This window comes from Notechis scutatus, chromosome 1 (genome assembly GCF_049901735.1).
Source record: "Notechis scutatus isolate UNSWTSFEM ecotype Mainland chromosome 1, rNotScu1.2, whole genome shotgun sequence".
Lineage (NCBI taxonomy): Eukaryota > Metazoa > Chordata > Lepidosauria > Squamata > Elapidae > Notechis > Notechis scutatus.
This window is the reverse complement of record NC_142009.1, coordinates 159,123,252-159,148,914: the sequence shown is the minus strand read 5'-3', so window position 1 is coordinate 159,148,914 and position 25,663 is coordinate 159,123,252. Positions and strand designations below refer to the sequence as shown.

At 39.6% G+C, this 25,663-nt stretch overlaps 1 protein-coding gene across 9 annotated transcripts in view; it reads right to left on the bottom strand.

Annotated features, from left to right (window-relative positions):
* Positions 1–25,663, bottom strand: part of RUNX2 (RUNX family transcription factor 2) — a 252,820-nt gene that overhangs the window by 153,169 nt on the left and 73,988 nt on the right. For 7 of the 9 annotated variants that reach the window (XM_087949179.1, XM_087949178.1, XM_087949177.1 and 4 more), the window contains exons 3-5: positions 20,997–21,316; positions 12,072–12,228; positions 657–761 (exon numbers count right to left, since the gene is read on the bottom strand). In XM_087949179.1, coding sequence (XP_087805305.1) covers positions 657–761; positions 12,072–12,228; positions 20,997–21,316 — 582 coding nt within the window. The remainder of the gene's footprint in view (positions 1–656; positions 762–12,071; positions 12,229–20,996; positions 21,317–25,663) is intronic. The other 2 variants (XM_087949176.1, XM_087949180.1) reach the window with 2 other exon arrangements.

Below are 25,663 nucleotides of genomic sequence, written 5' to 3'. Positions count from 1 at the left end.
TGGATCTTATACTGAAACAAAAGCCCACTCAGCAGTTTGAGACAATGTGAATACAATATTATGAATATTTAACCTGAACCTTCAGATATGAGATACAAAATGCAATTTCCATATCTTACTGAAGTCAATAGAAAACTGGAAATCAGGTTTACACTTCTAGATTGTTTAGGATGATTTACAAAACTTGCCAAGAAAAAAAAATGTAACAGTTTGTATTATTAACTCTATTGTGATGAAAGGCTCAGATGATTTTGACAAATTATATTCACAGTGGAGAAATCTCCTAGAAAGATGATCTAGTAGAGAAAAACTAGTCTGAAATCCACAAGTACCACTTCATTCAAGTATCAAACTGTGAGGAAAATCATCCATGTAGTTTTTATTTCAGAAACTAAAAGACAAGTTAACCCATAACTTCAGACTAAAATTCATGAGACACCAAAGAAATAATCAAAAATGAAAAAAAATCATTCCCGGATTGCTTACTTACACTCACTCTATACTTGCATACTATAGCAATCTGCCTCAAGGCTCAAGACTTGAGAAACAAGGCTGGATGTTTGAGGTAAATAAATACTGAAAGCAAATTATAGCTATTTATTTCACAGATTATCTATACTGTACTCTAGATCACAAATAGAGAACATAGTACTTACTCCGTGGTTCCCTTGGTCCATCTACTGTCACTTTTATAGCTCTGTGATATGTAGCAACTTGAGGAGGATTTGTAAGGACAGTTATTGTTAGAGTAAAACTTTTCCCTGTTTAAAAAAAAGGGAGAAAAAAATAGTAATTACTATAGAAATGTGTGCATGAAATCTAAATAAAAAATAAAAAATATTCATGAAAGGTTAAATTGGAATGGAGCAAAAAAATATGTATCTGCCCTCCTCACTAATTGTGAAATTCAGCTGAGTATCACAAATTTAAAAAATTGAACTTTTATTTCAGATCATGAGATAGCGGCAATAATTACAAGAAATATCTTCTTCAAGAAATGGACATTTTTGCTTGAAGAGCAAACTGCTTGTAAGTAATATTTGCTTTCAGGACATGTTCAGATCATCATTTTAATGCTATAATGTATACTAGCGTCTAGGTGAGTCAGTCACAGAAATTAAATAGAAGACGTCAGCTAAGATGTGAACAGAATTTAGTCTTTTCACAGTCCCTGTCCACAGTGGCAGATAGAAAAGTGTAGGATGGAACATGGCTCTACCTGTAGAACTAAGAATGCTGAATAAGTCACCTAAGAGTAGAATTCTCTCAATGCATTCATGTATTTCTAGAGTATTGTGGCTCACATCACAGGGCCTCAAAGAAAAATAAGCAAGGAACACAGAAGGCATTAGATATCTAGATGCATTAGATATCTAGATTGGTCTTCTTGTAGAAGAACACAGTATGTATGTTTCCTTGACCTTTCAGAGAAAAGCTGGGATAGTATTACCACATAAAAATCATAAGAGCCGTGGTGGCACAGTGATTAGAACACAGTACTACAGGCTACTTCTGCTGACTGCCGGCTGCCAACAGTTTGGCAGTTTGAACCTCACTGGCTCAAGGTTGACTCAGCCTTCCATCCTTCCGAGGTTGGTAAAATGAGGACCCAGATTGTTGGCGGCAATATGCTGACTCTGTAAATTGCTTAGAAAGGGCTGTAAAACACTGTGAAGCAGTATATAAGTCTTTTGCTATAAATAAATACGCATACAAACTAACTACAACAGCTAAGGGCCCTGTAACACTTATACCTAAAGCTATGGAAAAGCAAAATCTGCAACAGGCCAATATGTTTCGAAAGCCACTAAAATAATGAATAACTGTTCAGTTCTTCAGAGCTCTGCATCAAGAAAAGAAAAGAAGACTGGGCATGGGAAGCTTCCTTGATGTAAAAGATCTACCTCAATCACAGTCTTCATTTTAAAAAGTATGGTATTTTTTGGACTATAAGATGCACTCCCTACCCCCCCCCAAAAAAAAAAAGTGGGTGGAAATGTCTGTGCATCTTATAGAGCAAATGTTGCTGAAGCACCGCCCACCTGCTGGCCCCCACCCGCTGGCCTCTGCCTCCCAGCAATTTGCCTCCTTGCAATAAACAGCAGTCTGATCAGCTTCAGCACAGCTTGATTTAGCATGAGCAGCTGATTGGTAGCTGAATCTGCCTTCCGGAATACCACCGATCAGCTGTTGCAGGCTGTGGGGAATCACCGCCACCCATTGGTGCTACCACCGATTGCCACCTCCATGTGTTCCATTTTCGGCCTCCGTGCATCCCATTTTTGACTTTTGCGCACCCCATTTTCTGCGTCCAGCCACCTGGAATGGGCTGAAAAGAGAACGCACCGAAGCCAAAGGGTGGGGCATGTGAAGGTGGTGATAGGTGGCAGTGCCAATGGATGGCACGAACGTTGATGGGCGGCAGTGATCCCCACAGCCTGGAACAGCTGATCAGTGTTATTCCGGGAGGCTGATCCAACCGCCAATCAGCTTCTCGTGCTAAATCAGACTGTGCTGAAGCTGAAACGGGCTGTTTGCTGCAAGGAGGCAAATTGCTGAGAGGCAGAGGCAATTTTTTTTCCCCTTCCCAAAAGCTAGGCACATCTTTTAGTCTGGAGTGTCTTATAGTCTCAAAAAATACGGTAATTGTAGACTTAACTGAATTCAATTCAATTTTGTTTCGGTCAGAAAAAAAATAGAGAGAATATTAGTATCTTTAAAAATACAAAAGAATTAAAAAGGACAGGTTCTAAAGAGAAACATCCAGCAATAAAGTATACCTAATTAATATTCAGCATTTTCAACTGCAAAATTCAGTCCTAAATAATGCCTACTTGGATATGTTGCATACACAAAAAAATAATCTAACAGACCAGTTTCATTGAGGAAACGTTAGAGAAGATTACAAGCAGGATATACAGAACTATATACTGTATATTAGGGACAAATTTCACATGCAAATGATCTGTTATTTTAACTATAGAATTCAATGGACTAAGTGAATACATACGATGTCAATTACATTCACACTTCTCTGCACACGCTTAGAGGAACAAAGTAATAAAGTGGATACTCAAAGTGAAGAACAGCGATAATGAGGAAAGACTCCTAGTGAAGTAAGACCTAGGTTTGCTGGTAGCTGAAAGAAACCAGCTTGCAAAGCCACAAGATGTAACTGTTTCCTGAAGAGAAGGTCAGATTCAAACACCAAAGGCATTCTTACATCTTTAGGATTCAAAGCCAATATGGAGATCATGTGACTCTGTGGGTACACAGGATGCTATGCTACAGCACAGTAGCTTTCCATTGAGAAGAGCAAGCAACGTCTGGATCTGGATCTCATGAATATAGCTAAAGAGATCTTCCTACAGATAGAGTGTGAATTGCAGCAGCCATGAACATCTGCAGCATGTCTGCAGCAATAGGGAAGAAGCCATACTATTATTAGTTAGGACATGACATATGAACTAGACTGATATAATTTGCCTTCCACAGAAAGCCAAATTCTACTCCAGCACTTACTGTAAGGGAGATCTGCTCAATCGAGGAGAATTTCTCTTTCTCCTGCTGTTTAACTGAAAGGAATGTGCTGTTTTTGCATTTGACCTCACATGGTTTTATCATTTAATTTGACTTTATCATAATACAGAGAACTAATATATATTACTTCTGGGAGCCATAACAGAGCGCCAGGGATTCCTTATGTTCAATATGCCTGTGGTAACAGGAGGCTAATGATATAATTCACCAAGAAAATGAGAGATGGTCCCCCTTTCCCTGGACCATTTTCCAGCTATTAAATCTTAAAGAAACTATCTGCCCAGGGTGAGATTGTGCTTTAAATGCATACAATGTATGTTCCACTGAAAATCCCAATTACTATAATAGAAATTCTGCAGTTAAGATGGATGTGGTGCCCTGCAACTCTACAAGTGTTGGGAAATGGAAAACAGCCTACAGAGAATAGACCGAATTTTCACCCAGGGAAGTCTGTGGCCTTTGTTTTGCGAGTCACTGACAGCTCTAATCAGTGAGATATGCAATTGTTAATCATTTCAGATAGTCAAAACTGCAAACTGTTTCAAGACAGGAAGAGGTGGGCGTGCAACAGTGACTCAATGCAACAGTCAGCTATCTCATGGCTTATGGCTCACTTTGCCTCCTGCTTTACCAGAATCTTTAAAAGATCTTTTTTTAAAAAAAACCCAGCCATCTAGGGACTTTGGTCTTCTACCTATTCCATCCCACTTTATGGAACTCCAAGAGTATTAATGAAAACACAAAATGTTAAGAAAATGTAGCAGCACTAAATGTAATGTATTATTTCAAACTCTAATACAAAACAGGAAGTGTGACTGAGTGGGGTATGTGTGGGTGTGCAAAGGCACCCGCATGTGTAATACAGAACAGGGCTGTTGCTGTCTCATTCAGCTTTCAAACCTTCCTGTCACATCATTTATTATCACCCATGTGGTTTCAGAACATTTGGAGAAACGTTAGTCCAAAAAAGAGAGAATGTAATAGTAAGCTTCCAATGTAACAGTCACACACAAAGAGAAGGCCTGCTTGTTCTCAGTGCAAACTGACTTGCTCAGGCTATCCATCTGACTATTACAGTACAGTTCAGGGGTGGGATGCTACCGGTTCTGCCTGGCTCTGTAGAGCCGGTAGCTCTGAAGAGCAGCAGACACAGAACCGGTTCTGTTGTCTGCTGCTGTTTGGCCCACCCGCCCGCCTGGGCTTTTGCCTGTCCTTTATTTTCTGCTTTTTCAACCTCAGCTGCTTTGCACGGCACAGCTGAGGTTGAAAAAGCAGGGAAAAAGTGGCTTTTCAAATGCTGCGCACCCGCGCGCAGCTCTTATCAGCTGTCCAGGTGGCACAGCTTAAGGTTTTTTTACACACACATGCAGTATAATCACTGAACTGGTAGTAACTCCAGTTGAATCCCACCCCTGGCACAGTTTATATCGTAAAATCTACTCAGAGCGAAGGGAGGCTGTTGAGATCTTTAAAAAATACATAATATAACAGCAAAGAAGTCAGGTCTCACTTTCATTTGAAAAAAGCAGAAAACAGTTATTTTAACTGATTTGCCTTTCTATTCCTGATCTCTGACTTAATTCGAGTGTTTTCCTTTTTTTTAGACTGTATTAATTTTAACGTACCTTATTCTTTATAACAGTACCTTTCTGCATCATTTCAAATATTTTCAGAGTACAGAATGTAACTAATCAATTCTAGAAATGAATAACCCCCCATAGTATATGGCACTAAAATAATGCAGATGCTTCTTGAGGATATATCTGAACTGGTCAATATAAAGCCAAAGAAGTCTGTGTTCAGATTTCAGGATCTGTGGGGAACTACAAGAAAATCTGTTTAATTAAGCTATAAGAGGAAGATACTTGGTGTGCTTTTATTATATTCTACCACATCAAAATACTTTAAAAAAAAACACAATTCTACAACCCATGGGACAGTGTCAAGCACAGATTTCTAACAAGGGGGTAATCTGATTATAGAGGCCTCTTTCAAATCAGCTACCAGGAGTGGTACTTGCCGAAGCTGGAAAATAGTCCCTCCACCCATCGTTCCATAGGGATTTTAGACCAATCATCGAACTTGTCTGTCCTGTTTTCCCTTCCATTCCTTTGATATGGGAAGAACAATTAAAAACCAAAATGGAAGCAAAAAGAGGAGCCAATCTTTCCCCAACTTCCCAGAATGAATTTTTCATAACTTAAGATTCTTAGGATATATAAAACACCTACAAATAAAAAGCATGAACTAGACAGAGAGAAGCACGGCAGCATTTCAAGAGCATTAATCCTCAAAATCACTGGGGTTTTAAAAACTGTGGATCATGACAGTATTGTTTTACCACCAGACCTTCCTGCTTTCCTTCGAGACATTAAATGTTATTTCTGAAAGCAAATGATTCCTTTTAGGGATTTAATATCCGTGCCTAGGATATAATACTGCTTTAGAAAATATCTGTATTATTCACCCTTTGTCATTGACATATTTAACTAACATTAGATAAGATAGAAAGTTCCTTAGCACATATATCACTTTCCATGCAGAGCAATGACTAAGGTCTGAGTACTCTGATCTTAAAGTTTTGCATGCATGTATCCCACAACTTCAAAATAACGAAGTTGGGAAATGTCTCCTTTGTTGCAGTAATATATATTCTAATTTTAATAAGCCTATCAATGTCTTTCCTGGTGCCTGTCAGTTATTAATTGGAAAGGTCACTTACTGCAAAGCAAAACACCAGCCTTGAGTGCCATCATTCTTTGGGAGGGACTTAATGGAAAATAAATATGGAGAATGGCTCAAGTGTTTAAGAATCAAAATATTGTCACTCAGAACATTTTGAATAGTGCTCCGTTTCACAACAAACAAACAAAAGCATGTAGAAAGATGTTGAGAACATTCTGCTCAGGGTCAGTTAAAAGGGATGTTGAAAACTTTAGTATTTGTGTGTGTGTGTGTGTGTGTGTGTGTGTGTGCAGAGCAATATTTTCTTCTGATTTTGTGAATAGTTGTGCGAATGAATGTTTTATCTGTGTTCTATGTTTTAAAACATCTAACCAAATTCTGTTTCTACATGATTCTTGAGTAAATTACTTTTCTCTTGGCCACAACGGTCTACTTGCTTGGAAATTGATATTTTGTGGTTGGCCATGCCATGGCTCCTGGGCTGGGGGAGTCTTCCATTGCAGCTGATGAGTTAGGACAGTCATGACATGTTCTTATAACTCCTGATGTGCCCACTGGCCAAAATATTACCCTAGTGTGCTAAAGAGACAATTTGGTCTCTCAGGCAGTTAAGTAATTATAGCCAGCTACCCAAGCCAAAAGTTTTACCAGGCTAATTTAACTCTCATAATTTGCTTCAAGAAATACTTGGAAGTTACTCAATGAATTTCTGTCAATGGGGCTGGAGCCTCCGTTTAAGAGCATATAATTATCTAGAGAAAGTAACTGATTATAGTGAAGTTAGACCAGATTTGCTAAGTACAGATAGTCTTTGACATACGACTATACAACTGAGCCCAAAAATCTGTGTCGCTAAGCAAGACAGTAGTTAAGTGAGATTTGCCCCATTTTACAACTTTTCTTGCCAACTGTTAAGTGAATTACTGCAGTTGTTAAGTTAGTAACGTGGTTTTTAAATGAATCTTTCTTCTTCCCCATTGACTTTGCTTGTCAGAAGGTTGCAAAAGGTGATCATATAACCCTGGGGCACTGCAACTGCTATAAATACTTGTCATTAGCTGTCATGCCCCTGGTGGAGACTGACTCTGAGGAAGAAGAGGAACAGCCAACAGGGAGTGTGGCTCCAGAGGTGGTAGAGGAGGCTGGGGAAGGGCAGAGGCCGGCTGAGCAGTCAGAGGAGGATCCAGGCCCATCCCCTATCCATCCTAGGTCACGCAGGGAGGAGAGGATCAGGGAAAAGCGAGGTCTACTCAGGAGGAGATTACCATGATCCTCCTCGTGGCTTGCAGCTGGGAGCTATGTATATAAGTTTGTAACTGCATAGTCAGAATTGCTGGAGTCAAAGTTTAATGTTTTCTTTGAAAGAGGTTTATCTTTGCTGGCGTTCTTCCCATGGACTCTCCTCGGTTATCTTCCTAGAATGTATGATTAATTATCTTGGCTTGCTTCGGAACTCTCGTCAGTGCGGTTTGTTTGGGTTTTCTTTTTGCCTCATTATTTACTTTTGTGACTTTAAACTGTGCCTAATAAAACAGTGAAGTTAAGTTGAAGGCTTTACCGGACTTTAATATATGTTTTGGGTTTGGGGTTATTTTGAGAGACTATGGGTCATCACATTAGCCAAGCATCCAACTTTTGATCATATGACCATGGAGATTCTGCAACCTTCGTGTGAAAAATGGTCATAAGTCACTTTTTTCAGTGCTGTTGTAACTTCAGTCACTAAATGAATGGTTGTACATCGAAAACTCCCTGTAGATATGTTCCCTGAATTGAAGTATAATAAGTAAATAATAATGGATGGAAGTAAATAATATTGGATTACAGCATAATTAAAAGTAATATGAAAATCTAATATAAGAAATAGATAACTGGAATAAAGGGAGGGGTGCATTTCTGTGTATTGATAAATAACTATGGGGAAAATGTTTTCCTTTGAGGACAGGAAATAACACATGACTGGAAATGTCTTATGGAATTTGCCAACTCCTCTGACTGCCTTTTATTTCCTCTCTCCTTCTGCAACTATTCATATGCTTCAAAAGACCAGATCAGGCAATTGAAAGCGGATAAAGTGATTAGAGAAGTTAGTGATGGCACGGGGTAGTAGGTAAACTGCTGAGCAGGCCTTTCTAAGCATTTGCACAGCTAGATTAGATAAAAATGCAGAAGAGGATTTCATGTGAGGTTAGAGAAATGATGAAGTCATGATAAACAAGGAACATATGGGAGACCACAGACAGCCCAGCAAGCCGACTGATAAGTTAGACTGTGACTTCAATGAAAAAGAAAGAAGTAAAATTAGAAACACATAAAATAAGTGTGGACATTCTACTTCCACCAAAATAGGAAAGCAAAAACATGAACATGTTTCTGTTTTCAGAGTTTGTGTGACTTGCAGTAGTTCTTTCCTAGAAGTTGACTCTTCTTAAAGCTCTCTTGCCTTTCTCTTTGAGTCAAGTGAGAGCAGCAGAGAGTCCTTTGGGCCTGGTCCTTAAAAACGGGAGATGTTTTTTTTTCAAAGCAATCTGGTCTGTGATTGCCAGAACAAAGTTATTCAGTCGGTGTCAATTCTCATGTTTGACCTTGTCTGATTCTTATCTGCATGTATGTTTCAGTAGTGTTACCTGGACCTTGGCTACAAGGCTACCACAGACCAGATACAGTGTCGACTTAGCCAAGAACATTCTTGCTCTGTGTAGTTCATATGAGCTCCTGTTTGCTACTACTGTTTCCTTTCCTGCTATTTTAAGCAGTATCATAAAAATCCTTCAAGATAACTCTTTTCTTTCTTTTTCTCTGCTCTGTGTCTGAGAGACAAGTCTGGACCAATTTCTCCATCCTGCCTCTGGCAGCAAATGCAGCTAGCATTTCGGATCCTCTACCAAATCCCAGCTGCTTCAAAGGAAATACCCTACTTTCTTCTGTTAAGATCATAAGGAATAGAGGAGGAGGGGTCAGCTCTGTTTGGACATAATTACACTTCATCAAAAGAAGCTTTCTTCATCTTCCATGCGTGAAAAGTCTGCAAGCAGTTAAGTCTGTCTCCCCCCTCTTTCTTTCTTTCTTTCTTTCTTTCTTTCTTTCTTTCTTTCTTTCTTTCTTTCTTTCTTTCTTTCTTTCTTTCTTTCTTTCTTTCTTTCTTCTCCTTCCTTCCTTGCTTCTTTCTTTCTTTTTTATTCTTTTTTACTTCTTTTTTCAATATAAAAATTGGTATTTGGGAAAGTAGCCAAAACATGGAAAGCTAATGTAGGAAAACTGTGCATATACCCTTTGCTTTCCTTTGAAGTTCTTTGAATAACTATATTGAACAGTTTCTACAGTACATCATCACTTTTTCTAGATTTTACTCATATTGATCTGAGTAAACTTCTCACTGATGAAATGTAAATGTGGGGAATAATTACAATGATTCTCTAATTACTCATTTCATTTCCTTTGTGACAGTTAAAGAAGATAGGCAGGGAGGGAGGGAGAGGGGGGAGGAGGGGGGAGGGAGGGAGGGAGGGAGGGAGGGAGGGAGGGAGAGAGAGAGAGAGAGAGAGAGAGAGACGGATAAACTTTTCCTTCCATTGAATTTTGAAACACACATGTTCCATCATATTTATGTTTGTTTTCAGCAATAATTATATGATGGAACCACCATACTTCTTTTTACAAGCCAGAGATCTTTTCAAGTATAATCAATCAACATAAAGACAAATAAAAATGTAATATCAAAATGTTATTAAAATCTTATAAAAAGTATAAGGCCTTTCCTTTTTATCCAGTGGTCTTTTTTTTTAAATTAAGTTGTATTATCTTTGAAGTTGTATTTTATCATTCAGAATTGAAATCAGCTTGGATACGCATAAAGTATTGACCACATTCTTAAAAGTAAAATTTTCAGCTAGAAGTTAGAAGAACAGCAACACTTCGCAATCTGAGTGAAAGAATTAAGATACTGGTTGAAATTCTGATTGTGGACAGTCATGCCTTTGTTCCCAGATTTGCATTTGTGTTAATTACATAGCCAGAAAGTACTGAGGTTTTTGTTTTCCTGAAACTGGTTTTGTTTTGTTTTGCTTTTATTCAACCAAGGAAGTTTGGAGTCTTTTAATGCAGGCCAGGACACAGGATTTGACCCAGAGTTCCTTGTGTTCTGAGTTCAAGTGTAAACACTATGCTAAAATAGCCTTCCTCAGAAGCACAAGGTTACCAGGCCATCTTATCTTTTTGGATGGTGCCCTCAAACTTGTCTATTATACTTAAATTTGTAACCAGCTCTTACCTCCTATTTCCAGAGAAATGGCAAATGCCGAATCTAGCAAGGTTTTCTTTACCTTGAGCTTTGCACTGCTATCCCTGCTTCAGGAAGTGCTGTGGAGTAAATTTTAACTTGAGCCAAAATTTTATTTACAACTAATGCAATGTGGTGAGCAGGTGTTACTGCCTTTAAGGGTTTTGTTTGCTTATTTTGAGTTCTCCGCTTAGCTATTATCTTCATTTCTCATGCAAGTAGCAGAATTCCAAATAGAGTCTTATTGGTATAAAAGGAATATTGGGGTTGATGGTACTCTTCGGTAAGAGAAATGACTAACTCATTAAATCAGTATTGTAACCACTGAAATGGACAGCTATATAAATTTGTTTTGTATATTCAGTACAAAAATAAGATAGGTACTCGACATTTTCCCCTATTCTCACCTATGTGATACCTGCAAACATATTTTTTTCTCTGGCTATCCACCAGAATCCTCAGTTTTGTTTCTGCCTCCTTCTATGCTTCCTTCTGGATTTCCAGCTACAGTAAATGAGAACATGACATGGAGAAGAACGTTGTGTGTATTTATTTAACCCATTTATATAGCTGCTCAAATCTAGGCATAACATCTTTACAAATGGGTTTAATTAACATCCCTTTAGTGGTTTTCAGAGACAACCTTTTCTGAGAAAGACCCATTGAAGGCTTGTGATACCTTATGAAGTTTTCCCTTAGAATTGAATTGAAGACTGGGAAGCCATGGAAGCTGCAAATGGCTGACAAAGAAGAGTATGTTCACACAATCACAGATATACATCCCTTGGCCTCCTCATATTTAAATAAATGCAAAAGAATCACACCACCTCCTTGAGAACATTCAACTTCCTAACCTCCCTTGAAAGAATGTCTGAATTAAATTCTCTTTCATCAAATTGGAAAAAAAAGTTGATAGGGAAAAGCAGGGTAACTTCTCTGCTCACAACTTATTTAGAAAGTACTTTGAATGGATTCACAAAAAGTCAGTTACGTCAAAACCGGAGGAGACTGTTTATAAACACACCAGCACCCAATACTAAAATTGGAAAATATATGATAATTCTTCTACTAGAACCAGGAAATACTTTTATTATTAAGACTGTAATCCTATGCATGTTTACTTGAGAAGAATTCCCTGAATCCACTAAGACTACCTAACTGTCCTTGAATCTGGCAACACATTTTTTTCCCTCATCAGAAGTGAAAAATTGCAAAGTGAACTGTGTACTAAAAGAGAAATACCATCATGCTTCCTTTCTTCAACTCATTTGCTGATATCAGAAAGCAATCCCCCCTCAAAATCCAGATTTTTCCTTTCTTCTTCTCTTCTTTCTTTTCCTTCCTTCCTTACATTCATATAACACCCCCCACACACACACCCATCCCTCCATCCATAGGAAAACAATCCTGTAGTAGGTGACCAAGCCTATTTAAAGAATGTTGCAGCCTACATATAACTTATAAATGAAAGTTTAATAGTAGTGGATTAATTGTTAATGGATGCCATTTTAGGTCTTGACTGTGCTTTCAGTTGTTGGTTTAACAAATCTATAATGAAATTATTTACCTCTTCCACTTCTGCCAACGAATCTCAGGTCATTAAACCGTGCCACTTGATTCTTCATTACAGCTGAGGCATTCCTCAGCTCTGCAGAATAATTTTCATCGTTTCCAGCCATGACTGTGACCACTGTCCCATCAGGGACTTCTCCTAAAGCCACCACCTATGACAATAAAGACATAACAATAATTTCTTAACTTCTTTGAATCACAAACCAAACACTAAATACTTGGTAGTTAATGTTGCTTGCATCCTTTAATTGTATTAGCAGAAGAGGGGAAGGTTCAGGCCAATCATGTCCATTATTTTCCAAATGGTTATGATTCTACTCCTTGAGTATGAGCACATTTGCAACAGGAAGCAGCCATTCAGTGGCCTCCTGCTGAATATGGGGCTCTGGTTTCTACTCCACAGCATAATTTATGCACAAATTAAGCAATAGACATAATCCAAATGCATGCAAAAGTTGAGCAAGATGGACTGGTTAAGACCACTCTATAATTTCACAGGTTTGTTGCTCATGAAACTTCCATAGTCAGATAGGGCTGGCGCAATGGTTAGAATGCAGTATTGCAGGGTAACTTTGCCAACTGCCAGCACTTTGAGTCTCACTGGCTCAAGGTTGACTCAGTCTTCCATCCTTCCAAGGTTGGTAAAATGAGGAGCCAGATGGTTGGGGGCAATATGCTGATTCTGTAAATCACTTAGAGAAGGTTGTAAGAGCACTGTGGAGTGATATGTAAATCTAAGTGCTATTGCTATAAACACCAAGTCTTGTTCAATTACTATATTACAGCAATAGGCCACAGCATTGGCAATCATGACACTGGAGGTGATGTTATATTCATATGAATTTGCCAAATCTCAGTTTTTCAGCCCTCAGAACTCACCTTGATCATGCTTTTTTTAAAACGAGCAGTGCAAATGTCTGTCTTTTCAAAGTAAAACTTATTAAAACAGTAGTGTAAGCCCTAAAATAAATATATCAAACAACCAATGAAAAACTGCTTAACTTCCCCAATACCCCTCCTCCCCATGTATGATATCATTGCACAGTCCCCACATAATGGTTAAGATCGGATCTTAGCTTTCAAAGACTGCTAAGTCAGCATACCTCCAGAAACCACATGGGACAGAATAGATAAAATGGTGATCTCCTATGCTTTAATACTAAAAGAAAGAAGATGTTTGCATGAGAATATGCTGATTCTTAGGATCCCTACATCTGTGTATTCCACTACAGCTTCACATCCAAGTTTCACTCATGGAATAAGTCTCTATTTAATTTTGTTTTAAATAATGCAAAGCAAAAGAAGATAAAAGGGTTCTAATTTTCAGTATTATGGGAAAAAACATTGAAAAATATGAGAACTATATTAAAAGTTTAAGAATCTCAGTTTAAACTGTCAGTTTTGTTTCTGCAACATAATTTCTCCTTTGGCTGTTTATTATTATAAGGAGTTATCTACAGAACCAAACAGAACAGTACCAAATTATTGTAAATGTAGAAAATAACACTCAATCACATTTAAAATTTAAGTATTTTGCATTTTTAGACTATAGAAATATACTTTATGAATTCTGGACGCTACATTTATAACAATATGTTAAACTGTCAATTTCAGGGGTGTTAAACTCACATTGTCACGATGGTGTCACGTGACATATCAGGATTTTTCCCCCCTTTGTTAAACTGGATGTGGGCGTGGCCAGCGCACAATGCATCCGGCCCACGGGCCAGGAGTTTGACAGCCCTGGTCTATTCCTATGATCTCACACAGCGATAAGGTAACACTTTCAATCCTGTAGTGCAAGAAATAAATGCACAATCACAGTGAAAATATTTGTCAAGTATATTCTGGATTTCTGTTTCAATATTGCAAATAGCTTTGTGAACCAAGAAACTAATATGACCATAAAAAATACAATAAACTTGGACAGATTTTATTTTCAATTTTGCTTTCTAACTACACTTTTCAGCATTATATGTATTTCAGCCATACTATGAACAACTTAGAATTCATGATTTCAGCATATGGCTCCAATGGGTGTAAACAGATTCAAAGTTAAGCATCTCGAAATCAATTCAGCTGAATAAAAGAATAAATCAATCATGGATACATAAGTAACTACCTGTTGAAATCTGAGGGACTTTGGAGTGTTCCACATTATTAGACTTCTATCTTTTTCATCATCTGGCACAAAGAGTTTCCTACCGATGGGAGCAAGGAACCTAAATAACTATAACTTCTGTAAAGGAGGAATTAAATCACTCCTACTTGATTCCAAATCATGCATCCAGGCACACATTAAGCCAGGAAGAGCACACAAGGTGAGTTTCTATTTTATTAATACAAATTGTGTAGTTAAAAAAAATGATTTTGTGAAGAAGAATGAGAAAGAAGACTACATTGTCATATGGAAGAAAGACAATTTTGTTGTTATCTTGCCATGTGAAAGACAAGCACTATATCTGCTACAATTTTAATTTATGTGTGGGGCATCCCTTGTATGCTCTGTTGTTTCAGTTATTTCAAAAAAGGAAATTCAGTCTGCAGAGAAATGAGAAAAAATAATGATGTACATAGTTAGTAGCACTACTATTTTTGTACATTTTATCTGATCCCACTTTATCATTGAATGTCAATATTCCTCAGCTGCAAATGGGACCAGTATGTTATAATGTAAAGTGCATATAGGTTACATATTTGTATCCACGGTATCTGCTTTCTTCAGTCAAATGTGGGAAGGCCCAGAGTTGAGCCTAGAGATACATTTTCTGCCCTAGTTATTATAAAGTGAACCAGTTGAACTTCTCCCTTTCCTAATTTCTCAAACCATCCCCAGGGCTATTTTGTAATTCTGGACAATAACAACACAAATATTATTACAACATATACAACTGAAAAGAATGGATTGTTATTAATAGCATTATACATTTAGAGCCAGAGAGCCAGTTTGGTGCAGTAGTGAAGACTTCAGAGTAGAAATCACGAGACCACGAGATCTAGTTCTGCCTTAGGCATAAGCTGGCTCAGTGACCTTAGGCCAGTCAGTCTCTCTCAAGCCTAGGGAGAAGGCAAGGACTAACCACTTCCAAAACCTTGCCAAGAAAACTTCAGAAATTTCTTCAGGACTCAATAATGATTTGAAGGCAGTGAAGTAAATTTGAAGTGAAGTGAAGTGAAATAAAGTAAAGATCCAACATGCAAACTGGGCACCCAACTTAGTTTTAATGCTAAAAGTGAATCAAGCCATAAAATACAGCCCACTTGAAGGTGAATCATAAGCTTCCACAACTAGTCCCAATGATGGTATGTCATTTTAAAAGAAATATATTACTTTATTCTATACAGAAAACCAACATGGCTTGCTGTGTATATTTTGGAAATATCTGCCTTAGATTATTATATGGAATGTATGTTCGCACATACCATGATCATCATTAACTTCTACTGTAGGCAGATATGAGAAGAAGGAGCTGACCAGCAATATGGAAATACAACAGCAGTCACAGAAAATGAGGCAAACATAGAAGATACAGTCCCATAACATGCATATGCAGTTCATCTCCCCAACCCTGGATTTGGGGTGGAAAGACTTTGGGAATGAAAAGTGAGGCATTTTAAAAACAGGAATAGAAGAGCAGGACCTTTACTTGGCAGAAGCAAGAAAGTCCAGCAAGAAAAAGTAAGGTAAACCTTTCATGGAAAAAAACCTCCACAAGGTGATAACTATGTATAAACCTCAGGATATTCTGACTGCCTCAAATCCCATTCTTTATATTCCCCCTGCCCCAGTCTTTATGGAAGAAAGGAACTTTTTGAAAATAAAGCGACTTAAGCAGATATGATCTAGAACACAGAATGACTTAACAAACACAACAAAATGACTTAAGACCATCTTAATAAGATACATAATTAGTTCTGTTCCATGTACCTGGTAGCTAATAATTTAAACAGAGCAACTTCGTAAAAGTAATTTATTTAAATAAAAATGGAAATTAGATTTTTAGGGCACAGATAATGAGTGCTTCTAAAATTATCTAGAATTTACATGACATGTTGTAAAGTGTACTATGGTGTAAATTAATCCAGTTAGTGATCCAATCTGTACAGTTGTTTTTAAGAAATACAGCATCGTAAGAGCACACTTCCAATTGAGCCGCAAGAATTGTTTTTAGCTTCTTGCATATATTTTTCTATATACATAATTTCCAAAGTTACCACATTTTGAGAACTTGCATTTTCCACACTAAAAATTAAAGGAATTTTGTATCATAGTTTAAAACAGTGATAACAGTAACAATCTGCTAAAAGCTTGCAGAATTATATTTTTATCAGCTATTTTAACTTTAGCCATTTTCAGTCCAATGATCAAGGTGAGAACTAAAAACTGATAGTCTAGATCATAGTAAAAATCTTATCTGAGCAAGTATCCCGAACAAATGTTTTAAACCTATTCTAAGTAACTGTAACATTGTATACTGTGGTATCTTTTACAAAATGCAACATACATTTTGAATTTAAATAATATAAAATATTCATTACAAAAATAATTTTATGTAGCTAAACAGTCAAAAGTACAGCTAAGGTTTTTTTTAAAAAACTTGGAGTCTTTGCTGTAACTTATTTCAATTACAGTATTTTTAATTACAAAAATAGCACTCTACTTGCCATTCATATTCTAGACTTTAATTTGAGGCTATTGAAATCAACTGAAAAACTGAGGGTCTGATGGAAATGGAAACATCCTGGATAGTCGCAATAATGCTACTAGCAGCATTATTACTTCACACCAAATGTAATTATTTTTCCTGTTACTTTTAATGTACAAGCGTTTTATTACTACTGGCATCATCTAGGTCTGCAAAAATGTAGAGACCTGAATAACTAATAATTCTGACTACATTCCTTCGGCCACTTACTTTGGTAAAGTCCCACTGACTCCAATAAGGCTTCTCTGGAGCAAGGGATATGATGAATGGACGCAGTGTCTTTGTGAAAACATAATTAGTGCCCCTAAAAGAAACATTAAAACATTACCAGTGGGTCAAATGCTGGATTCCTAATCCAGCCCCACTATACAGAATGATTCATGGGAAAGTGGATGGATGGAGATGATCACATTGCTTCCACCGTGAATATTAAGGAACAGTTGCAATTTTCACTTAATATCTGATTTTTCAGCTCTTAATTTACTACATAAAGGTATGATATTAAATTTTTTGACATTTTACTGGGAGAAAGGTTGTTTTTTTTAAAAAAAAAATCAAATATAGATGAAATTTCTAAAAGAAATGTTTAGGCAAACTTATTTCGCAATAAATCCAACCAGGACTTTTCTTCAACCAGCCCCCAAATATAAAGATGATCTTCAGTAATACTTGACCAATACAATTTCAACAAAATATAGCTTAAAAGAGCCCTGTCTCTCTCTCCCTCCCTCCCTCCTTCTCTCTCCCTCTCCTTCTCTCTCTCTCTGCCACAAGTGAGAAAGAATTTGGAAATCTTATGAATATATTTGCCTCCAGTCAAACCACTACTTCAGATAAATTTACCCATGGTGGATGATGTCTTTGACCATCATGTCAACATGCATTTCCAACTGACATTTCATTTCATTACTGCTATGTGGGATTACTTTCCAATTAAAGACCTTTTATAAGTAAATCCATTTCCCTCAACTGATACTTGAATCATACTTCAGCAAAGCTGTATGCAGCTGTATGCAGTTCTGTAACTACTATTAAAACCAATGTAGCTTACAAGGCTGCTTTTTCCAAGAAGCTTCTATATATTGTGTGCCTTTGAAGTGGATTCATCACAGGATAGCTAATACAAGCAACCACTTTAAATCTTGTAATTAATACACATATTTGCAATCATGCCTTGTTTTTTTCAGAATAATCTACCTCCCAAATAACTTCAAATCCTTTTATGAAAATTATTTAGTGGAAACGTTTACCAGTATTTTATACAAATATTCGTTCAGGTATGGTCTTTATCTGCAGCAGTATGTTATAAACAAATTGTATTGCTTTATTTTCTATTTACATGTTATTAAGAATGCAGATCTTTATGCTTGGTATCACAACTTTTTTTTTTACTATTCAGACTAAATAGGCATATATAATTAATTTGTATGGTGTCTTTGTGATCACCACAAATCAATACTGGTGTATAATATAGACATTATATCGGGTCTGCTTCTTAATTAAATGTTATTGATACTATTACTTCTATATTAGCATTTTAAGATTGGACTCTCACATCATATCCCTAATGTTTAAAACTCAGCAGGTGGCAGTAATAATTTGAAAAGAGCATATTTATTTTTCATGGTTTAAAATTCTGATACCAGTATAATTTATCACACATCGACATGATTACAGAAATGTACCTGCCATAGGCTTTTCATTTGAGATGAGAAACCTCAGACATATTTGGCAAACATGCAAGCAAGAATCAAGTTTGTATGCATGAACACACAAACACACACGGAAAAGCTCTGAATGTCTTTTTAAACTTGCCAGCTGCAGCTTCTACCCTGCTAAGCTACAATGCAGAATAATGACAGTAATCAGATTCAAAGAAGATCTCTCTCTTTTTCAGTGATTCTAGGTATAGCTACGTATTACATCCAAGCTGTTAATGAGTTCATTCCAACACACAATTTAAAAACTCAGTTTATTAACACTTTCATCCTTTAATGGATGGCCACCGAACTAAGCTGAAAGTACCTAAAACGTTGTGCCGTTTTAAATGACGGAACTTCATTTTAGCAAAGCTGTGGCAAGACCACATGGCATATTAGATTCTTCAGTGATTTAGTTACTATTCCCAGGAATCTCCAACTGGAGAGGTCATTGCATGTTTGGAACAAATACAAACTTGAACTAAATTCCCAAACCAAACTCACTGTTTCCCTAATAGCTCCATAATGTCTTGTTTATGCATGAAATATCTCTTTCGGTACTAATATTCCACTCTCTGGGGAATCCTGACCCCTTATTCATTTAATCCATTATTATTTTAAACTCAGAATTCAGTGTAGCTTTGTTATATGGGAGGGGGAAGTTTCTGCAGATTGGGTTAGATATGATGGACTCAGTTTATGTGTGTGTGTATGTGTGTGTGTGTATTAGGGCTACATATATACATATTTTGTTTCTATGTACATAGACATAATAAAGGATAGGTGTACTATGGTAATGTTCATGTGAAATGTTTAGCTTTCTTATGTATTGGCTATTATTCCTTTTCTACTGAACAAGAGTCATCCCATTAAAGAGGAAATGTGGGTGCATAAATCTGCAGTACAGATAAGGAGATGCAGTTGAGGATTGTGAAAATAGATACCAGAGAAAGGAAAGTGGAGATAACATTCTGTTTTCTAAAATTTGAGTGAGAGTACACTGTAAAATATTAATAAAGCCATTCTTGATTCAGTTCTGAATAGCATTTCACTGATCTGTGATCATGTTAAAAATATTGACACTCTGCCTTGCCCCAAAAAACAAAAACCCACTCCCAAACCCACCCTTCTGTGCAAATGCTTCCCAATTTGCCCAGCAGGAGTCCAACACAATCTTCCCCTCCCCAACAGAAATCTTCCCACCCAGACCCAATCAACAGCTTTTCCTTTCTGTCACTAGTTTTAAAGACACTTTCATCCTCATTACTCCACAAATCAACAAAACACCTTCTATGAAAGATGTCTGTCTAAACAGCTTCCAGCAGAACTTTTTATGTAATGCCCTGGAGAGATACAACAAACACAACCAGATGCAAAAGAGGCACCTCCCACAATGAAACTTCTGCTCAATTCCATTTTTAGATCAACATCAATGAATTCAAAGTTCTTCCAGAACAGACACTCATTTTATGGTTGGGAAAATTAAACAAGAAAAAGAAAGAAAACCCAGGAAAGTTAAAATGACATTGGAAAGATGGGTCAGAAAGATGCCTAGGACCAAATGATGGAAACACTGCAGAGATCAAACCCCTGAAAGTCTTTCATTTGGGAAGAACAGTTCCAGCGTCCCCCAAAGATTTTGCCTGGTGTCTTGGAGCATTTAACTGACTCTGATGGTCAATTAGACAAATCCTATCTTTACGATTATTTATGGAAAACCTTTTGTCCTTTTATTTAAAATGCTCTCTCTATATATTAATACTTCACTCTAATTTGTGTTAGTCTTACTAGGCAGTTTGCTAAGAATAAGCCAATGAACTTCAGTCTAGAGCCAACATGAGGGAGGTAAATGTTGATCAAGAACTATAAGCAGACATTCTAGATAGTAAAAAAAAAACTAATAGTCAATAGAGGACTGAGATTAAGGATAGATCTGTCCACAAATATACAGTGCCTCCTTTTCTGATGTGGCAAAAGACACCAATCTCCTATTTTAAAGGGGACCACAAGTTCTCTCCTCAAGGCAGGAGATGAATGCGTGTTCAAACTTTTCTGCACTTTTCTTTAAAGAAGGAAAGATTCTTTGGCCACTGCAATAATCAGGGTAGGGGAGGAAGAGGATCCCTTCTTCTAAGGGTTTAAGGAAAAGTGAGAAGCTGACTTGTGCCAATAACAAGGAAGGCTTTAAAAACAGGCAAAGAGGAGGAGGCCATATAGTGAAGGCTATTCCCCCCCCCCCCCAAAAAAAGAAGACAAGCTCAGGTACCAATAAGATGGGCAATTCCCAGCTGATGGAAAGTACTATCTCAATGGCTCCTGGAGAATAGTAGCCAGCACTTACAACCCCCCCTAAACTGCACGCAGCGGGTGCCAAGGCCCTAACTTATCACACTGCCCCCTGACGCCTTGCCCCTTACCCCGGCCAGGAGGAAACGAGGAAATTGCCTTGGGCCACCGTGAAGGGCGGAGGGAGTGGGGGGGCGAACCGATGAAGGTTTGCCCAGCTCTCCTTACCTTGAATGCCACCGGGAGAGTTTTGTTGCAGCGCCAGTGTGAAGGCAGCACGGAGCACAAGAAGTTCGGGCTGTCGGTGCGGACCAGCTCGGCCGGGTGGTCGGCGATGATCTCCACCATGGTGCGGTTATCGTGCGGGCGAAGCCTGGGCACCGCCACTGCCGCCGCCTCCTGGTGCTGCTGCTGCTGCTGCTGTTGCTGCTGCTGTTGCTGTTGTTGCTGCTGCTGCTGGGCTGCCGCCACTACCGGGCTGACTTCGCTCATCTTTCCGGGCTGCAGGCTGCTGGAAGGGGGGCTGAACCTCCTGCTGGTGCTGGGATCTACGGGAATACGCATCACAACAGCCACAAGTTAGCGAGGTCTGCAGGGGACTCAGAGGGGCCGCTCGAAGAGGCGTTTGGAGGAGGACCGGGGAGTCGGGGGAAAAAGAGACGGGGGAGAGAGAGAGAGAGAAAGGGCGGGAGGGGACGGAGAGGGATGCGGGAAGGACCGGAGAAACCGGCTCCAATGAAGGGGAGAGTAAGAGGGGTTGCCGGGCAGGGGGGGTGGGGGAGAGAAGGAGGGAATCGCGGTCGGGAAAAGTGCGGCTGAATGCGGGAGGCGCTTGGGCGGCCGCGCGGCTGCTTGGCCAAGCGCCGCGGCGAAGTCCCGGCTGCGGCAGAGCTGCGAAGCGCGCCTCTTCCTCCCTTTTCGCTGCGTTCCGCCTCGCTCGCGCGCTCCGTCTCTCTCTCTCTCTCTCTGTGTGTGTGTGTGTCTGTCTGTCTGTCTGTCTCTCTCTGTGTGTGTCTCTCTCTCCCTTCCTCGCACCAGCGCGTCTTCCTTCCACTGCTACGCGTTTGGGCTGCTTTGTGCCCCCCTCCCTCCCCGCCGTCTTTTATTTTCTCCTTTCCTTTAGGAGGTGTCCTAAAGGGCTGGAAGAGCGAGGAGGCAAAGTAGCTTCCTCGAGCGTTTCTTGCCGCTCCTCCGGGCAAGATTTATTGGCTGGAAGCGAGGAGTGAGTTGCTCGCTTTTCCTAACGAGGGTCTTGGAGCAACACCCCCACCCCCGCCGCACCCCCCACCCCCGCACTTCCACCCGAGTTTGGAATAAAAAACGAAGGTGCGAGTGTGAACTTGGTGGGGACTCTCCGCTCGCGAGTTTTTGCGTCGCTTTGGGGTAGTGCTCGGTAAAGGGAACTGGGAGGAGGAGAGCTGCTTAGCCAAAAGTCTGCCTGCCCTTCGCTCAGAAACGAGCTTTTGAGTTCTTCTTCCGCAAAAGCGGCAAGTTCTCTGGGGAGGGGTTTAAGGAAAGGAAAAGTAGTCAAAACAATGAGGAGGAGGGAGGAGGACGGGAACTTTAGGCGGCTCCGGAGCTCGAGAATCTGTCCGACCGGAGGAACAGACTGCGTGGGACGAAAGCGTGTCCGTCTGTGTGCGTGGAGGGGGCGGATTGTCGGGGGCGAGCTTCTAAAATGGGCTGACTTCATGTGAGGAAGGCGAACAACTCTTGACTTCGGCCAGCGCTTCGGAAAGCCGAAGCAAAAAAGAGCAGCCGATTGAAAGGGACCGACTTGGGGAGTCCAGAACGGGTGCGCGGTGGGGCGGAGGCTGGGATTTCTAACGACGAAGCTGTTTGTGGTTTACAACATACGGAACCCCTGCCTGCTTAGGCTGACGCGACCACGGGGGCCCGAAGAGAGGCTGTAGCGGTGTGTGTGTGTGTGGGGGGGCTTCGTGCGGTCCTCGGGCTCCGGCGCTTTCCAAAGCAACTCAAAACTTGGCGCGTCCTCGCCTTCCCTCTCTGACCCTTCCAAAAAGGTCCCACTCCGGGAGCAGCGAGAATCCGAGACCCTGCTCTCTGTTTCGGAGCTGCGGAGAGCGAAGGCGGGGGGGGGGAAGAGTCTTCCTATTCACCCTTCCATTATAAACTTTAAGATCATTATCTTATTTTCCAAACAACCCCTCCTCTCCCCCGACGACCCATTGTCAACAGAGTCCCCGGTCCAAGCCCACATCTGGCAGCCGGAAACCTTTTCGAATCAATTACAGTCTTCGGAGGGAGGACTGAAAAGGGTTGGAAGAGCGCTCCGCTCGTCGCTCTCGGCCCGCGCGCAAACAAAAGGCAGAGCTTAAGAGGAAAAAGCGGCCGCAGACCCAATAGCGGAATAAGGGTAAAACGCCGCCCAGCGTAGATAACAACCTATCAAAATCGGCCCTAATTTCTAAGGTCTGAGTTCGGTTTGATCCTTCAGCCTCCCGCCCCGCCGAGAACCGCTGTCGGCAGTCCGTGCGCTCTCAAGGCAAAGGGATCGGCGCAAGAAAAAGTTGGGAAGCCGCCGGGACCACCAACTCGTCTTCGGAATACAGTTTCGCCAGAGTTGCTGGGGTGTATTTAGCATTAAGAACCAACTTCCTTCTTTCCTTCCTTTCCTCCCTTCCTTCCTTCCTTCCTTCCTTCCTCCCTTCCTCCCTCCCTCCCTTCCTTCCTCCCTTCCTTCCTTTCCTCCCTTCCTTCCTTCTTTCCTTCCTTCCTCCCGCCCTTCCTTCTTCCCGCCCTTCCTCCCTCCCTTCTTTCCTTCCTTCTTTCCTCCCTCCCTCCCTCCGTTCTTTCCTCCCTCCCCCCTCCCTTCCTTCCTTCCTTCCGCCCTCCCTTCCTTCTTTCCTTCCTCCCTTCTTTCCTTCCTTCCTCCCTCCCTTCCTCCCTCCCTTCTTTCCTTACTCCCTCCCTCCCTCCCTCCCTTTTTCCCTTCTTTCCTCCCTTCCTTCTTTTCTTCCTTCTTTCCTTCCTCCCTTCTTTCCTTCCTTCCTCCCTCCCTACCTTCCTTCCTCCCTTGCTTCCTTCCTCCCTTCTTTCCTTCCATCCTCCCCTCCCTTCCTTCTTTCCTTCCTTCCTTCTTTCCTTCCTTTCTTCCTTACTTTTTGACCCCCAAAAGAGGATGAGAATGCCTGAAAACAAGAAGCAAGAACAGCCAAATCCCCCCTCCCAAAAAAACCTCTCTTTCATCCCGTTTGTCACTATGGGTACTTTTCAAGATAAGAGGAGCGCACGGGTAACAGACCTCCATCCCAGCCACCCTCCCCGTTAATCTCTCTGTTTCGTCTGTCCTCATAAAAAACAACAAAAACGTGTATTGCAGAGGGACAGAGGGTGGGTTAGCCCCAGGCTAGGCCTCTTCCCCACTGAACCAGTCCCGAAACTCCCCCCCCCTTGCTTTAGAGCAAGTCACCGTTCCAGTTGCAGCGACTTTGTCCAGAGGAGGCAAGATCTTGGACTCTGCATTTTTTTTCTCTGTGTTTAAAGACACCAGCCCATTCATGACAATTATAGGACATCCAATAAACACCCCTGCTTTCAGATAGACATGTTTCTTTGCTAGACGATTCTTTGGATCACCTGTAACTCTTAACATCTGTCCATCTTTTTATTTTTCTTATATGTATCCATTTCATGTATTCATAACTATGTTTATACTTATACCTGTTATCTTATAATCACTTGACAAAATAAATAAATAAATGAATCTTTTGGAAGTCACATTGATAAGGGTTTTTTAAGGATCAGAGTCTGGTAGAATTGTCCTGGTAAATTAGGTACAGCCAATTGTAAGTGTACAACAGTGAACATTATTCTTGCACTTTTTCATCATCACTATTAGGATCCAGTTGTAATTACCTAAACAGTTGACATTTGCCATTTCAAGCCTAAACATTTATTCTTCAGCTGTGAATCCAGTTGATTGATTTAGGATCTGTTGCTAAATGTATTACTTGTTACTGCATTTGGAATAATTGAGTTGTTGATACCTATTTGCTCATTTAGGACACCTCCGCTGAATATTTATAAAATTGCATGCACAATTAATAATTTGCTCGTCAGATTTCTATTTGCTTTCTGTAAAATCTCATTGAATATAAACTTTCCCTTCTCTGCTGAGTAAAAATAAATGTTTAGATGTTTAAGGAAGCTACTGGCAACTAGTGTAAAGAGATACTTAAAATAGACAGCAGTCATTTCTAATGTGGAAATAATATTTTCCTACCAAATGCCTTCACAGTTTTAGGCTTTTAGTAAAAATGATCCTCATTCTCTGAAAAGAAACGCCTTGATGAATACTTTGCATTTGATCCTATAAAAGGCCACAATTTAGAGCATTCAGATTATACTCATTTTTACTCAAGGAACTATAAATCTGAGGCTTAGTTTTTACCTGGAACGAAATTTTACTGATTCCAATGGAATTGACTTTCATGATAAAATGGTTTAATAGAAGCCATAATATTTATAAAGATAAGTGAAGCTTAGAATTCCATAGATATGATATGATTTGGTTTGGTACTTGTATTTTACCCACAAGAAACACATACACAACATACCACTCATCATTTGTGTGCCATTTACTAAAACCACACTACCTTTGAGTTCATGCTCATTGTATTAATAGACAGTTATTGATCCAAAACATCTTGAGCATATATTACACATTTTCAGTTGATTCAACTGCTACCCAATACAGACATTTAACAATTACAGTAGTATAAATAGTTAGTGCATTAGCACTGTCTAAATAGTAAACATGAATTCCAATTTTTAAATTCATTCAATACCCATAAATACATAGGCTGACTCAGTTTTGGGAGAAGTTGGAGGAAACCATCAAATTGTCTTATTTTATTCTTTTCATTAGTGGG